Source organism: Dicentrarchus labrax, unplaced genomic scaffold (genome assembly GCF_905237075.1).
Source record: "Dicentrarchus labrax unplaced genomic scaffold, dlabrax2021, whole genome shotgun sequence".
In the NCBI taxonomy this organism is placed as follows: Eukaryota; Metazoa; Chordata; class Actinopteri; family Moronidae; genus Dicentrarchus; species Dicentrarchus labrax.
The window spans coordinates 4,994,568-5,012,833 of NW_026136719.1; the positions used below are offsets into that span (position 1 = coordinate 4,994,568).

An 18,266-nucleotide genomic window follows, 5' to 3' on the forward strand; every position below is an offset into this window, starting at 1 on the left:
CTCCAAAATATGGCGCTGTAAGTATCCCTGCAGCGTTATTTCTGGACTCAGCCACTGTCAGAGTCAGGTGATGTAGTATAAAGAGCGAGAAAGGCCGCATGTGGAGGTGGTGGTATGGATGGATGGCTCACACAAACACAGGACTCGAAACCCAGGAGAGCGTTGATTGTGTCCCGTGTGAAACCAAACAGAAGTACATGAATAAAATGTAACGTACCTAACATAACACATGTACATCACTTCAAATTCTGTTTAAGTTACATCAGGTATGTAACGTAACTTATAAATTTTTTCTAATTCTAACGTAGTTGTTTTGTGCCTAAATGTATTAATTATTGCTAACTTAATGATGATACCAGAGGGTTACCTACAGCGTCACATGTTGAAGCTCACCAAGCAGCAGTATTAGTTATGTAGTTGGGAATGAGAACGTGTTGGTGTGTTCGTGGTAATGAAGGACGATGTCACTCAGTGCAACAGTCTGGCTCACTGATGAGTTTTTAATAGTTTATGGGCACAAATTGAGCTCTTTGGCACAGAGGAATAAGATATATCAGGCTTTGATACACACATTTGTTAGCAGATACATTCACTGTTGGTTTTGGCCTTTTCATTAGATTTGTTAACAATAATATCACCAGCTTTAAACATGGGACAGTCCTTCTAAATGTCAAAACAGCCCAGTTAAAGTTGACAGATTATTATCATTTTGGTATGAATTAATCTTTTGATTATTCTGAAGAATCAATTAAATTTATATTATAATAAATTATCAGGATACTTAAATTACAGCCGATAAATTGAAATTAAATCGGTTGAATTTATTTTGAATTCTTATGCAAAACGATTGATAGACTTTAACTTTACTATAAAAAAATGAATGCATTAATTTAAACATTTATAGAGTCAGAATCATTGTTGTTGTTGTTAACAACAGTGACGTCAGTTAGATTTAGTTAGAACAGAGCAATTAAATATAAAATCCTCCATCTCTGCTCACTACTTCTTACACATTCTTAACCTCAGGTGTGTAAAAACTACAGGTTATGTCCTTCTTTTTAAAATAAATGTGAAACTATCAATTTGTTTCAGTGGCCTCGGGTCTTTTCCTCTAAGAATCAGCAGTTCTGTGCTGATTTCCAGTATCACACTGGTGGAGTGAATGTAACACCAGTCGGTTGGGGGGCCACACCTCTGATGAACCAGAAAAAAAACCGACTATCCTTGTTGCTGGGCTTCCAGTCTCTCCACGCTCCACCCTGCCTGATCCCGCTGAGCTCAGCACTCTGCCTCACCCACCCTGAGGCATTATGGGAGTTCACAGAGCACACTACAGGGGGGTGTGGGGAGGGGGTTCTGAAGGGAAGCAGGCTTCATTGATGGGTTTGTCTCCAGGAGAATTTAATAATACAGAGGATACAAACTGATCTCGTTCACTCGGCTTTATTATGAAACAAGGTTCCTCGCAGAACCTAAAATATGATTACAGATGACCTGAGCTGCTCTGCTCCGTCCTCCTGCTCAGCCTGCACATTGAGAGGCTTCAGTCTGCGTGAAAGACGGCTCAAGGACATCTCATAGACAGCTTCCAGTTAGTAATAATAGAGCTCTGGTTGGTTAACTGATCTAGTTACAGCATAAATATAGCTGCAACTAACGATTCTTTCTATTTTTATCAATGGATTTGTTCCATAGATGAAAATTGCTTGTTCTGTCCAACGATTAAAGCTAAAAAGAGGATTAGCCAGGCAAAAATGTCCAACATTCTCTGATTCAGCTCCTCAAATGTGAAGATTCGCTGCTTTTTTTGTCTTATGTGAAAGTAAAAAGAGAACGACCGTTATATCGTTCAGCCGATATTGGAAATATATCGCAGAAATATCAGTATCGTATCGGTGTAGATGTCGTCCAGTATATAAAGCAAAAATTTAGTTTTTACAGTGCTGATGTTTAACATGTTAAAGAATATTTACGTGAATATATATTTTTTTAAATTTGTTTAAGAAAGCAGCCGTCTGAGTACGTCTGCATCGTCACATCGGTATTCACTGTATCAGCTGCCATATCGTTCTTCTGAAATCGGTTTCGGTCTCGAAAACCTCGTACTGGTCAGGCTCTAAAAGTAAACTAAATGTCTTTGGGTTTTCGCCTTTTGTTTTCAACTTGGGCCCAATTGTAATGACACAATAATTAACTGAGAAAATAATCATCAGATTATTTAATAATGAATATAAATGGTAGTCGTCAGCAGTCCAAATCTCAAAGATTCAGTTTACGATCAAATATTCACATTAGAGAAGCTGTTGCCTTAAAAACGATATTAAAGATTAATCGACTGTCAAAAGGTTTGCCGAATAACTTCTTTGTCAGGCAGCTGGTCGATTAATTGATTAATTGTTTTGGCTCTACTGGAGACATCACCATGGGTTTCTGAAACATTTTAATGAGCATTTTTTACTATTTAATGGACCAAAAGATCAATTCTGCAACCAAAGTCAAAAACCCCAAAATTATATACAGATAAACAGATAAATTACTTAAACGATAACTCTACAATCAAATGTGCATAGATTATTTTAATCTACAACAACAAATGTGTCAACCAGCAACATCTGCTTTACGTGTTTCCGGATTAAAGCAGCTGTCAGTTGCCTGTGTGTATCTCTCTATTTTTAGACATTTTTGTCTAGTCGGTTGCATAAATTTGAGGTTATTCGGAGAGTGAAGCCTAATCCACATCCCTACACAGTTTCCACACCATCAAATGAGCTGCTGCGGCCTCCCCACACCAGCGACTCGCCTTCACACTCACTGAGTCTCATCTGTTGCCTTCAGGTCAGAAGATGTTTTTTTTTTCTTCCCACCTTTAAAAAATCAGGTCACCTAAATTTACTCAGCTGATTTGAGAGCAGCTGACAAATGAGCATAAACTGTGGGTTAATATGTGAGCATGAGTCAGAGAGGCTGTTTACACTGCGCAGTAAACTGCATTATCATCCTATATGACAATCAGAGAAATAAACAATGGCTAAAAGGGTCATAACCTCAGTATTATTGTTGGTTTTATCAACCTGAGGAGGAGTTTATATTCTATAATTGTACATACATGGCATATGTAAGGTTTTTTTTGCCTGTTTTCAGGCCAAACAAATAACAATTTCTTATTTCTCCATGAGAATTACATCCCTGATATTGGGAAAAAGACTTTAAAACATAATTTAAACCTTCATATAGGGAGATAACATTTACAGAAAATACATTTTTACATTATAATCTCAAAAAAGGTCAAATTGCTGTGTCTTTCTGTGGTTGAGGTTGTGCTCATGCCCTCTGTAGGCCTGTTTCTAACATCTTGCCCTTTAGCCAAAAAGTCCATTCTGTGACTGAAATGCACCATATGCAGGAATATATGCTCCTACTGGAAAAATCCTAGCAGTGAATCAGATCGGATGGGCTCCTCGTTTTGCAGTAACAGTATATGTAAACAACTCTGCAGTGAAATGGATTATCATGAGCCATAATCTTACTCACATTCATTCTCGTCCACAGCCTCTGAAAACCCGGTGAACGCTCACATCTAGTTACTGTCAGTATGAATGTCCTTCATGCAGTCAGATTCCTTCAGTGACTGCGACCATCTGCATGCATCCACATTAACGATGCGGTGTTATAAAACAGGCAGCCTGATCAGACCACCGGTGCAGCCCGGTCTCCAGATCTCTCTGCGCCTGCTTTTACGCGTCTAGAACATCACAGCGGATATTGGCTGCAGAGAGCCCGAAAAGGAGCAGATATGCACCGGCTTGTCTGCAGCCTGTCAGCGGGTCTGAACCGAGAACAAACGGCGGGAGTCTTACCGTCCTTCAGCGGTGTGGATGGAGCCGAGGGAGGGGCGGTGATGCTGATGCTGCTGCTGCTGCTGCTGCTGGGCTGCGGATGAGGATGAAGGCAGGATCGGCCTGGTACAGCTCAACACCTACACCCTGCTATCTGCTGCCTCGTGCTGCGTTCAGGGACCCGTCGTACACTCCCGTTTCAGAGGGAGCGGAGTGGATCCAGCCGCATTCACGTGAATCAGAACAGACCGAATAAAAGGACGAGTCTCTGAGTGCAGCGAGGATCTTTAATCCAGGGCCGTAGATAAGATTTTACACATAGCCTACTAACTAATGAGTCCCCCAACACACCCTCACCACATGCTGACCAGAAACAATGGATCTTTTATATTTGATTTATGAAATGTGGATTAATGTGCATTTCCATCCGACCTAAGTCTATAGGCAGACATTTAATATTATATTCACAGGTATGTTTTCATTAGTGTATAAAATGCATATTAATATTAAATATTCCACCTCATAAAAACATGTCAGAAACTTCAAGGTTTGTTTTTGTTTTTTCTGTGTCTTTAGTTTCTGCTAATGTTTTTTTAATGTGCAAATTGAATTAGCTAATTTGAATTTAATACAGTTTTATTTTCAGCTTGGACTGAGATATTCACTGTTAAAGCTTGATTACAGTGATAATTAGTTGCAGGGTTTTTTTATCCCTAGGGGGCAGAATAACTATAAAACAACCTAAAAGATGGCGTCTATTCAACTCAATGAGAATTGCTCTAGTGGTGCATAGATATGTCAAAAAGGTTTTGTAGCTTCCAGGTTTACTTCCTGGGTACACGGTCCACTGAATATGCACAGTGGTATTTCTCCTACAGGTCCCGCCCATGAGTTCTCACTCTGCCCATAGACTTCACATTGTTATGATGTCGAAGATTTTTAAGGAAGGAAAGTTTTACAGACATAAAACCTTCATGGACCAAAAATGTATAATAGAAAGAATGATGATCAACAATGTCTGGAGTCTGGAGTTGTCTTATCTCTTTTAGAATAGTGGTCAATGGGAGAAATCCTTTTGGGAGTGTTGGGTAATTTATCACGAGTGGCCGCTTCTTATAACACTTTGGTCCTGATGCATTATCACTTAAGTTGCTATGGGTAACATGTTAGCAAACAACTGCTTGTATACGCCACCAGCAGACACAGAGCAACATTATCACCCCATTCAAGTTGTGTTTGTGTCCACCTGGTGAATGCAGTCCAATGTCTGTATTAACTTAGCTTTATTATTATAAAAAAAAGAGACACACTTGGTGACCACTTGACCTTTCCTCTAGCGCCACCATCAGGCCATTTTGTTTCCATTTTATTTTCTATTTCCACTTTTCCAGCTGCTCATTTTCTAATAAGGTAAAAAAAATGCTGATTTTATTTTTCTTGTTATTTGGTCATAGATTTATGTATTTTTATAGTATTTTTATTGAATACGTTAATGTATATTTAAGTGTTGCATGCAGCGTTACATTTTCACAGCTCACTGTCAGTAAGTATTGTACAGTAAGTATTGAACTACAAGAGTTAATTAATGTACTCGATTTGTATCTGGAGGAGTGTTTGCAGCAATTGTGCAAAGTTGGTTTAACACCTGTTTTTCCAAATCCGAAGTACAGTGGAGGTGGATGATGTGCAAATATAGTTTATGTGGGCCAATAAAGTTAGATATTATTATTACGTGGGAAGCAAGTGGATTTTCTGTTCTGGGAAGGGGATTTTTCCCACAGCTGTGACTCAACCAGCAGCTGCTGGGTGGGACACAGACAAACTAAAATAGACTGTTAACTGTGCCAACCGGACCCAATAGAAACCATGAATCATAGAATTTGACTAACCGACAGAGAGACTGATGTTTATCCACAGAGATGGATGTCATTGCCTCGGCTAGCTCCCCTATCAAAAGTAGTCTAGACATTTCCACTTTGTCCCTTAGATTACCTTTTTTGGATCACACAAAAAATATTTTCTTTGATACAGAAATAGCTCACAAACGTGGGCAGAAAAAACAACCTTCAGAGGCTTTATGGACTTTAAGAATTCTGTGCAGGAGAGAAAAGTTTCACCTTTGAGGGCCCCCTTTGATTATAAATTGGCAACAGCAATGCTGGCGGTTGCTATGGTATTACAAATGCCTCTGTAAAAAAGCCTCTTAGTGAAACTCAAGTGCATTATATCCACTCTGTTGAGGCAGCACTGATGCAGAATCATCTCAGATGACCGGCAGTCTCCTCTAAATGTCAGACAGCTGTTAGCCGTACAGCTCGGATGCCCGGCCTGCCGCGCCCTTCTCTCCAGACGTGCTGTTTTTCTCTCCCCTGAATGTCTCAGCTATTCCAGCCCTCCTCTCCTCCCTCCTCCATTACATCACTCTCAGTTCTCTCACACATGGAAGGACACACACACACACAGCAGCCGGTCAAGGTCACATGGTTTTTTCAGTATTTGTAGACTTATGTGTTTCGGAGTATTAGGACCGTGACTGGGTGCTTTCAATGTGTCTATTCTCTGTGACCTGAGCAGTTCATCTAAAAGGCAGAAGCACTTAGCCTGAGCTGTTAATATATATTTCTGAGCAAGTGTGGTATTGTAACCCAAGGTCAAACAAATCATGTAAATACAGTATGTCACACACATTTATAGTAAAGGCACTCAGTGACAAGAGGAACCATCCCTTGCAAGGGTCGTTAGTCAAGTCGGATTGATGCAAGCTAAACATCACTCCAACCAAAAACTGCACCAGCTGACGCTCAGATTTTCCACCACTTTGGTTCAGACTGACATATGTCAACATGTACTGAGTGGATTGTTCCCAGAGGATGACTCCCACTGACTATAGTAGTTATCCCCTGACTCTTGCTACCATGAAATTGACCTTTGTTGTTCTTCGTGAAAGGTCTCAACAATATTGGATGGATTCAGGATGATCAGGATGATCTGTAATTACTTCTTACCTTCTTTCTGACTTTATCGCACCAAAATTTCAATTTGTCAGATACTTTGGTTTATAACCAAATATCTGTAAAACAAACAACCATCAGCTTCAGCCTTGTTGTTTAGTAGAACTCAGCTAATGTTAACATGCTAACACGCTAAATTAAGATGATTACACATTATACCTCCTAAACATTAGGTTTGAATTTTAATTTTGAGCATTAATGCATTAGTTTTAGCATTTAGCTGAAAGTACAGCCTATGTACAGCCTCACAGAGCGGCTAGCGTACCTGTAGACCTGTAGTTCTGTATCGTCGTGAAACCAGGGACATGCACAATATGAACAAAGCGGGAAAACATCCATCGCGCCAATATAAATCACAGCATTGCATCCAAATCAATTAGTTGCAATCTCTTTAATTTCTACTACTCTCACCCTTTTTCTGTCCCTTCCTACTATGAAACAAATCCTCCACTCTAGCGTCAGAGAAGGCCTATTAAAATGCATGTGAAAATGTCAATGGTTTTCTTAAAGGTTAAAGGTACCCTGAGCTTCCTTCAGGCCAATTAGTGTAAGTTATTGTTTCCTCAGATTGATGGATTAAAGATCAAAGAAACTGCACACAAAAAGTAGTTCTGAAACAAAGAGTCAACTAATTGACAGAAAAGTAATGAACAGATGTTCTAATGATGAAGTAATCATTCAGTTATTTGTTAGCGTGTAGTGTTTGCAGCTTTTCTTTTATATATTATTGTCAATTCAATAATTCAATAGTTTGGTCTTTTTGTTGGACAAAACAAGCAATTTGAAGACATCACCTTGGGCAACTGTTTTATAACATTTTATAGAGCAATTGATTGATAATTTAGATAAAAAGTTGTTGCCACCCAGATGCAATGACACATATATCTATAGTTTACTCACCATCATGTTCTGTACAGTGTGTAAACAGTGTGAACAGAATCTTATACCTTTTAACATAATACAATCCAACAGAACGCTACAGCAACTACAAACTCAGAAAAACGCCTCTGTCAGCACATTTTTCGTCAACGTAAACTGAACATTATAAGCTTCTAAATGATACTTTTACTGCAGTGCTGCTGTACTGGAGTAGATTGGATAGATGTACCTAACGAACTGGTAACAGTGTATTTGTCCTCCACCCCAAAGACATTACAAACATCCCCCCAGACTCTCCTCTTTCACACTGCAGCTAACATTACAGTAATTTTACTGTATGTCGGATCTTTTACTCACACACGTGCACATGTGGGTGTGTGTTGACCAGATGAAAAGGACTCTCCCTGTTGATGTACAGCCCTGACTGCAGAGAAGCTGAGGGACAGATCAATAATGACTGCTGAATTATTAATCAGCACACGTTCTCTTGAACCGCGCCCCGAACAAATGCTGGAAATTTTTAAGGCATGCCGTTAAAATCTTTAACTACTCATTAGATAACCGACAAGGACACAGATTGTACGTCGTCCCCGCAGGTTATTCCCTCAACCATATCAATCAATTTCCTTCTCAAAGCACGTCTCTGTGATTTGTCGTATATTTTTGAGACATTCTCAGGCTGAAATCGATGGAGAAACAGATTACTGTAAGCCAAGCATGTGCAGTGTGGGAGAGAAACTCCTAACCAGCCCTTCTGTTGGTTCAGCATCGTTACTGAAATCCCCAAGCGAGGGGAAAAACTTTTAAAGAGAAAAAATGACATTACATGAGTTGTAAATGTCGTTAATAATGTAGTAATGCAGTTGTCCCACACAGGAACTACACTTGCTGACACTGCAACATTATATTACTGCCCACTCATGATGCATCTGCCTCCCTTACTGTGGATATTGTTTGCTCTGCCCTTTTTCCTTTTTGTCTCCCTGCCAGCATATCTGTTGTGTGTGTGTGTGTGTGTGTGTGTGTGTGTGTACATGAAGAGAATATAAGTGGTTAACATTATACCTGTGTGTGTCCAATGCATGTGTGTGAGTGTGAGTGTGTGAAGGGTCTTTAATATTGCTGCTCAGCTTCCTGACAGCCTCTTTTCTGTTGCAGCCATCACTCATCTCTGTCTGTGCCTGTCAGCTTCAGCCTGCTGTTACGTCCATCATGCTCTGTGAACACCCACCCAGCCTCTAGGTGTGTGTTTGTGGGGGATATCAAGTAGTTTGTCACACGCTCTGTGGACACTCCCTTTATTCATAAACTGCTGGAAGGCATAAATGCATTTTCTATGTGTTTTAGGGATGCTAGTGGCATGGATCTATAGATGTCAGTCTGTCTAATAGAGGCTGAAATATCTCAACAGTTATTGGGTGGATTGCCACGAAATGTGGTGCCTACCTGGGTCCAGACCTTTGAATCCGCCCACTCCACCATTGGGACATGAAGCAGTGGTTTCTGGGTTTAAGAAGTATTAAGCTAATCAGCGTCACTGGCAGGACCAACACTGTTGTCAAGCCGTGCGCCAGAACCAAGAAAGAGTGGTAACAGCAATGGCTGCTATAGACAAGATAGACTCCACTGTCGAGGCTATTGGCATGTCTTCACAGTATCATCTGAGATTGTAGTTTGTTTTCAATCCTGTTGGCATGGCTACGCATCAGTGTTCATATCAAGCAAATGTGGTGATATGCAAGAAAATAAATCTTAAAGCAACAAAAAGGAGCTTTTTTTTGTTGATTCTGGCATTGAGTCTGAACTATGTTGAAATAATCGAATTAAACTGGTGCTCAGGCTGATAAATAGTGTCTGACTTGAATGTATTACAGTCAACTCATTTTATCAGTTTAAATTAGAAATTGCTTGGAATCATTCATTTGAGTAAAAGTATTGTGTAAAGTGACAACATGATCATCTCATAATATGATTCCAGTGCAAGACAATAAACAATAATATTGAATTATTGCCTGAGCTCTACTGCCCACTATCGACTACATTTCCCCAGAGGGCTTTCTGATGTGGCCAGGTTTTTGTTTATCTGCTATCAGTCTCCAGCGTAGGTCCACTGAGTCTTTATTAATTGCACCGTGTGGGCGACAGCTGCATTCATGGAAACCATTACTGCCACCCTCCTCCTCCTCTCCTGGGACGAAACGTGATCTTTCATGTTGCCAGACTGTCCGTGCACCTCATCAGTCAATCAGAAAATGGTCTGCTGTGAGCAGGAGAGATGCTGAGGACTAAGACACTAATGGACATACAGTGATGGATGCATTGATTACCTATGTGTCATACTGTATCCATTTCATCATGACGCAACAGACACAAGAGTACGTCAACGTGCGCGGCTCCTCTGGGAATCTGCAAGCGTCTTAAGGGAGCTAAAAAGAGGCCACGGAGGGTTTTAAATTGATGAGGAAAGAGGTCGAGATTTTAGGTGATTCTTTCTCATTTAATTACTGAATTAATTAATTTTGTGACTATAAAGCAATTTTGATCAGCTACCAAATGACACATTTTAAAAATTGTTTCATTATATCCAGCCCAATTTCTAAGACCATTCATTCATATCTTGTTATAATATGAAACACATCAACATCAACAAACTTTTCATGTTATAACGTGATAGTGATCCATTTTTCTTTTTCTGGTGTGGCAGCAATACGCCTCCGTACTTTCTAATAAAATTAGTGAGTACCTACAGTACATTTCCCAGAAAGCCCTTCAACCTTACTCATTGAAGGGATGTAATGTACAATGGATAACGCCACTGTAGAAAGAGAGTTTTACTAGTTGAGAAACTAAGATGTCCAACATAGCTTGCGGCTGCATTTCAATCTGGTCTATTTCATGCTGATTTAACTTCGTCTCCCTGTATGATCGCTGAACAGGTTTAAAATGGCATCTTTAGAAATAAGCCTCTGAGCTTTGATTCTGAGGAAATAACACAGAAAATGGCCTTTATTGTTGAAACATTTTCTGCCACATTTACAGTACTGGGTGGGATTTTTCTTTAACTGCTCCCCTGTTCTCCTCACACTTCCCCACAGGCCTCAGTCAGACAACCCTGTCTCAACTCCTTAACCCCCCCGTCTAACATGCCTTGCCTAACTGTCTTGCCTCCGTTGGGTATCTTGCTATCTGTGCTGTGCCTGTGTGTTAAGGCAGATTAGTGTATGTATGTACACACTAGCTCCAGGGAGGTAGAGCAAGGCCTTCAGGAAGGCTGTGAGACTCGAGGGCACTGGCTGTCCTTCAGCACATATGCCACCCATCAGGGAGGTCACTCGCAGCCATTTTGGCTGCCTGAGCTCTTCCACTGGCATCAGAGGGCTCGAGTCTAGAAATTCTAGCATCGGATGGTGTTATTTTCCTGCAACACACTTTTTTTTTTTTTACTCTAGTGAGTTGTTGAATTCTCCTGTGGTTTAAAAAATAATTCCACTTGAATACAGTATGGCTGATCCAAGACAGCTTTCTCAGTATGACATAAAGACTCTGATCTGTGTTTCTCTCCCGATGAGCTGGATAACCTCAGCTATTTCTATTTTAAAACCTACATACAAATTTAAATTGATAATGTGAAAGCTAAGAAAATTGCAGTCAGAATATAAAAACAGCATCTATGTTAGAGTATTCCTAAACCATTTAGTAATGCTGATAAACCAACCTTTCATCTGATTACATTCTCCACTGTAAGTGGAAGCTGTTGGTCCTGTTTGATCACAAAAGCCACCCTGCCTTCTTGGCTATATGTGCTGCCTTCTTGGCTGTATGTGTGTTTTTTCTCTGTGTTCTGTGTCTGAGCCTGTCAGCCATGATGACTGTGCACTCCTCCACTGACTGCATATTAGTATTCAAGGCACAGACAAGGAGGAGCCACAGTATTACAGGCAGGCGAGCCAATCCTGCAGGACTGTGAGAGGTTTTCCTGAAAGGTAAATAGGAATCTGGAGTGATTCTCTAAACCCCCTCTGAGCATTACTGGTATGAAAAGAGCCACTGGAGGACGGCTCAAAAGGACTGACCTTCCATTTCAGGGTGCACCCACTTCTGAATGGACATTTTTACTGCCTGGATCTGATCAATTTTCCAATGTGACCTTTGCATGCCAGCAAACTACACAGAACACAGTTGTTTCATCCTCCAGCAGCTGAACTGTGAACTCCTGTTTCCTGTGGGCTCAGTCGAGATCCCGTCAGGCTTAATATGGAATTTTAAAACCAGTAAATAATAAAAACGTATTATTTCTTGGAAGAGTTGGAGGAAGCATCTTTTTATTGGCCTTATAGTATCTCACACATCCTCTAATGGCGCCTTCACGTCCACAATTTCTGAGCTTCTACCCTCTCCACATCCGACGCAGCTTCTCCCCCGCCTCCTGGCGCAAATGAAATTGATCACTTTCTCGGTTCACTCGTTTTCTTTCAAACCACTGACGTCAATAAAAGCCTGCTCAGTGTAATTCTGTAAACACAGCCCAAGGAAAGCAGCACTGCAAATCAATATATCGCCAAATTCTTGAAGATCCTTTATTTTCCTCTTACTTTAGAAGATAAAACTGGTGATGGTGTGTGTTTTGTGCTGGTGTTATGATAGATCTTTATGTGATGTAGCCTACTAACAAGTATTGTATGTGTATCACAAAGCCTGATGTATCCTCTTCCTCTGTGCCACAAAGCTCCATTATTGTCCAGAAACTATTAAACAACATCAGTGAGCCACACTGTTGCACTGGGTGACCGTCCTGCTGCCCCAAATACTCACTGGAGCTCCAAATGTGCATTAATCCGCTGCTGAAAATAGTTCCCAATAAATGCACTATTTCCTCCTGTGAATTCTGTTAAAAACAGCAGCTGCTACAGGAACATATTGAACCTTTTTTAAAAATGAAACTGTATATTTGTGAGCTGTTTTTAAAGATTTATGTCTTCAGAAGGAATAAATGGGCCTCAGACAGCGCCACAGAGAGGTGGTTAACACAGTTTTTGGTCTTTTCATAGGATTTAGTGACAATAAGATAAATATAGAAGAGCCTTGTCCTTTCAAATCAGAATCAGAAAACCAGACTTCAGTGAGAAGCCAGTTTGTCTGGGGCTGTTTCTTGATGTCAGTTAGCCTGTTTGAAGTCTGAGCCTCAGGCAACGAGGGCTTTTGAATCTGCTCATTGTCGGGGGTTCAGTGAATTGAGTGACAACCTGAAAGTTCATAACCGCATGTCACACACACTTCAGTGGCCCTTCTTCTGTGTATTTTATTTTTACATAAAGACATTTTTCTTGTTCCTGTGTGTGTGCTTGCTGCTGTCAAAGCATCCCTGTTTTTAGAGATAAAATAAGTAGACTGATTTATAAACCTGTGTTCACTCAGGGGAAATTGCACGCCAGTTTTTCAATCTTTGGCTCAAATTCATTCACAGCTGAGACTAGTAGATTAAACTGAAGTGTTACTTTACCTCTTGTGTGAACATGATTTGTACCAGTATCCCTAAAGGCACAAACAATCTTCTGTTACCACTAATGTAACTATGTATTATATTCTTGCCCTTTTAGCTATTCACAAGATCATTTTAGTCAAATAAAAAAATCAGGTGTAGTTGAGACAAGGTCAGCTCCAAAGAGGATTGAGAGCAGAGTAGAATAGGTCAGATTCAAGACTACTTTATGCAAGTATTAGTATGCTATTGGTGATCCCCTGACTTTTACTCTAATGCCGTGGTTCTCAAACTTTCTCTGGCATGCCCCCAGAAGAAAAGTTTAAAAAAAGTTCTTGCCCCTCCACCCAACATTTTTTAGCAATCATTAACAATAATAGTGAAAACAAAAAAGGATCCAAGTTGAATTTTTAGAGAAAGAAAGGTCAGTACAATAGCATCAGCAAACTTTTGTTTATTTTGCCTACAGAAATCATTTTAATTCAACTTTATTCCACTCCATATTTTCTCCCTCATCCACACCCCCCTGCAGTGGCTCTATACCCCAGCAATGGGGCCCGTCCCATAGAACCACTGCTCTATAGTGCCATCATCAGGCCAACATTTCAATGTGTCCAATACTTTGGTTTATAACTGAACACCTACAAAACCAGTGACTCATCCCCACTAGCATTGGCTGTACTTTGTGTTTAGTGCTAATAAGCAATGTTAACACGCTTAATTAAGATGGTGAACGATAGAAAGTAAAGGACGTGGACTCCTTTCCAGAGCTGGTAATAAAACACCACGTAGGCAGGAATTAGTTGAAGATAATTGTTATCATAACATGATAAGAATTCCTATGAAATAAATGAATGGGTGAATACCAGTGCAGAGTGGATTCCATAATGTGTTATAATGCCATTTTCTGGAACACTGCAATGCATGGATTAGCTCTTATATTATATTCAATTACTTAAATGGGAAAATCTGGTTGATATTCTCTCAGCTCTTCTGCAGCATCCACAGTGTCTAGACAAATCCTGCAAATTACTGAAAGACAATCCTGTAGCTGTGTGTGTGTGTATGTGTGTGTGTGTGTGTGTGTGTGTGTGTGTGTGTGTGTGTGTGTGTGTGTGTGTGTGTGTGTGTGTGTGTGTGTGTGTGTGTGTGTGTGTGTGTGTGTGTGTGTATTGCCTCAGCAGGCAGATGACTGCAGCAGTCTGTTGGTGATCCTGAGGGACATGCTGTATTTGCTTTAGGCTGCTTCACACATTTCTGTATGTTCATGTGATGCTTCCATCTCTGCTTACCCGTATAGTTTACTGCAGTGGGTTTCAGGACTGTAGCTGTATAAGATTTCAGTCTGTGTGAGCAGCGAGGCAGAGTGAACAGATTTCAACCAGCAATCAAAGACAATGAGAAAGGGAGCAATCAATAGCATCAATAGCTTCTGTGTGGTTTGACTGTGATCAAGCACCACATGGTCCATCTTGTACAAATTGCAGCTGTGCTGCAGAGTTTCTCACTTTCTGCAGATGAAAGAGTTTCATTTCTGACAAGTTTATTTCTGATTTATGATAATGCTGCCTGAAGCGGCTTAGAGTTTAGAAGTTTTTAGGTTTTAGGATCTTAGGCTCAAGTATTATAGTTTTCATTACTGTGCAAATGGGTCTGAATTTTACCAACAGCGTTATATACAGCTGTAAACTGTAAACTGGCCTATTTAGCTCATTTTGCATTGGATACAGAGACGTCCCATGAGTAAAGATTATTCTTCTCATTCTGCCACTCTGCTGTCACAGCGACACTTTTCTCTAATCTCTTTGTCATGCAAATGCATGCATGCAAAATTCTATTACCAACCCTGCTACCCCTGCTACCTGTTCCTGTCCATGAAATCCAGCCTGTCTGCAGAATCCAGGTTTCTCTTACAGTAATCTCTCACTCGCATTACAGATATCAGGCATATCATTTATATGCCATTAAATAATTTGTGTTACTGCAAAAAGCCAACAGTAATCAGATTACTTGAACATTTTGAATGTTATTTTTGTAGTAAGTAAAATAGAAAACAATTCCTTAGCTGCATAAGAACCTCCATAGCACATGCATCGTATAAATGAAAATATAATTAAATAAATTTTTTTTTTTGTCTTTGTCAGAGTCAGATTCTTGTGATGGCAAGATGAAAAACTTCATAACGGCCAATAATAATAATATAGCTTCTACATGTCTACATGAATATTGCTCTGGATTAAGGTACAAACAGGTGACTGTACCGCTAGAAATAAGATTTGTCCCGGCACTGGCAGAGTTAACTCCACCAACAGGAGAAATATTCTGCCTTTCAGCATGTCTGCTCAGGCTGGAGATGACGCTCTCTGTCAGTTATCTCTGAGTCTCTAGCAGCACTGAGCAGCACTCAGCCAGCCTCCTTCTGTGCTCCAGTAAAAATCACCACATCAGGAGGGAGAGAAATGGACCAGGACGAGGAGAGAGAAAGGGGGGGAGAAGAGGGAGTGCTGAGTGAGGGGGGGGTCAGACAGCAGAGAACAATGTGTGACAAAGGTGAGACGGAAGAAAAGAAAGAAAATGTTGGTGATAGTGTAAAGATGGTAAAAGGTGATAAAGCTGTTATATTGTGTATTCAAGCTGAAATATTCACACACAGAGAAAACATGTTGGCGTGTGGTGTTAACATAAATGTGAGATCCAGGGGAGGCTGTGAATTTGTGCATCCTGAGCGGATGTGTGATAGTGAGACAATGACGTAATGTGAAATTATGCAGAGCTGGGTCGATCTGAGAACCATCAAATAACTTGCAAACCATAAATATCAACAGTTTGACCTCTGACCAAACTTGAAAGGTTATAGTTCACATTCAAAAGTCATTATCCGAAGTCAGTTATGCTTAACTTATTATTCTAGTCCAAATACACATTCTGAATGACTATAGGCCCAGTTCGAAGGAGCAGTTCAACATTTTGAGAAATGTCTTTACATGATTTCATTATGAGAGATTATTATGAGACAACATGTGAATTACAGCATTCCTCATGTTTTTGTAGAGGCTAACTGTCTACCCACATTACCAGCCCCTTAAAAGTCTTATATTAATTAATAAGTTAGAGGTGCTGGCAGGCAGAGAGCCATGCTAGCTGTTTCCCCCTGCTACCAGTCTTTATGTTAAGCCAAGTAAATCACATCCCAGCAGCTTCATACTTGAATCTATTATAATGCATATTTCTATAATAAAAAGCTGTAAAGTCCCACTGTACACCACCTGCTCAGCAGCAAACAACAGACAGACAGTTAGAGACTCGCGGGTGAACATAGTGGAACATTTAACAGCTTAAGAGCCAGAAATTTCCCTCAGGAGACCAAAAACAGAGCGAATATTAAATTTACAGGTGCCAACTCCAAATGAACGATAAAGTTGCTCTATCAGCTGAATGTGTAAATAATTAACTGAATAAAAATGTCAAACTATTTCTTTACATTCTAAGTAGAATATTTTCAACACCGATATTGTTCACTCTTCATGTTTTCTCAGTAGACAGTCATTACTTTCATTAAAATCTTGTCTCCATCCAACCTTAATCACTCCAAAGGGGCACTCCACAGATTTTTTTCTATGCTTCAACCTCAGTTTACTCATCATGAGAACTACTCAGCCTGTGAGCAGCTGTACAATGTCCTCTATGGCTCTAGTGGGAGGCAGGGAGGGTGCAACAGAAGGATGCTATTGGTTGCATTATGGGAAATGTTGGCTCCGGTGTTTTTGGAGATTAACCCGTATTACAAATCAAGATATCTCAGTCTCAGTTACTTCAATTTTGACCATTCTTTGTTCAAACTGATCTCTTTATGGGATTGCCATACTAAATCACTGGAGGACACATTTAAGATGGATTTCTAGCAACAAGTGATTGAGTATTAAAATGATTAGTTTGTTTGTTTGTTTGTGATACTTGTACAAACATACTAGAAATTTACTTTAATTAAGTCAAACATCCTGGCATAGTTCACACAGAATAATCCAATACAGACTCAAAACAAGTCAAACTAGATTTTAAATCTAAATATAAGATTATGTCACTGGTTTTTACAGCAGTCAACAAACAGATGTGTATTTATTTATACTCTTTACATAACACCACCAGCCAGAACTGTGTGGGAGGAAAGTTGAGATCTACATCCTTGCACAGTGAACACTCAGTATGCATTTTCTCCTCTGAGCAGTTTGTTTGACCCCTCTAAGCTACAGTAAATGCTGAATAGTTATTATAAACGCGGGTGACACAAGGGTTTAATTGTAAATACTAGAGAGCAGTCACATTCACAGGTGTAAGATCCCAGCGAGGGCCACATTAACACAGGCTCCATTCACCACACAGGACCTGATCTTATATTCCCCCTGCAGATTGTGTTCACTCTCACATTCTGCACGTATTGATTCCCACTCTGACATCCAGTCTGCATATGAGAGCCTGATCAATACAGCCTGCATAGCCTCTAGATCCCCAGGAACAGTCTCATGCATGTGTGGAGACAGAGGGCAAACGAGATGCAGAAAAGAAAGGACGCTTTGTTGTCAATCTCAGACTGAACGCAGTCTGATCTGCTGTGTGTCTCTGTGCAGTCACAGCTGCAGAATGGCTGCATGGGAACAGGTGAAATGACTGACAAGTGGCAGCAACACGTTTAATCCCTCCAGCTAGACTCTGACACCGTCACAACGCTGGTAAATGTCTCCAAGCAACAAAAAGAGATAAACACACTCACGTGTCACACAAACAACTTGTACATGCTGCAGGATACAGTAACTGCTGCCGGACAAGTTTCTGCTCATACAACAAACTCAGACCGACCTTTGACCTCCGAAGAGAACTGAGCGGTGTGTCTGGCCTCGAACAGCTGCAGCTCCTTGTTCAGGTCACAAACAGTCAGATCAACGTTCCAGGAACGCAAACCTGTTAAAGGAAGATCAGCATGAATAATGTTCATCGATAATGGAACACACTGTTCATTGTGCACAACGTTACACTCAAGTATCTGACGGAACCTTTGTCTTCAGA

General features: G+C 40.3%; 1 protein-coding gene across 2 annotated transcripts in view; it reads right to left on the reverse strand.

The window, feature by feature from the left end:
* The window catches only part of map1aa (microtubule-associated protein 1Aa), a 43,744-nt gene that overhangs the window by 24,311 nt on the left and 1,167 nt on the right, over positions 1-18,266 (reverse strand). Inside the window, exon 2 of one of the 2 annotated variants that reach the window (XM_051380611.1) lies at positions 18,060-18,161. In XM_051380611.1, the coding sequence (XP_051236571.1) occupies positions 18,060-18,161 (102 nt within the window). Of the gene's footprint in view, positions 1-3,857; positions 3,956-18,059; positions 18,162-18,266 lie in introns of those variants that run through there. The other variant, XM_051380612.1, reaches the window with a different exon arrangement.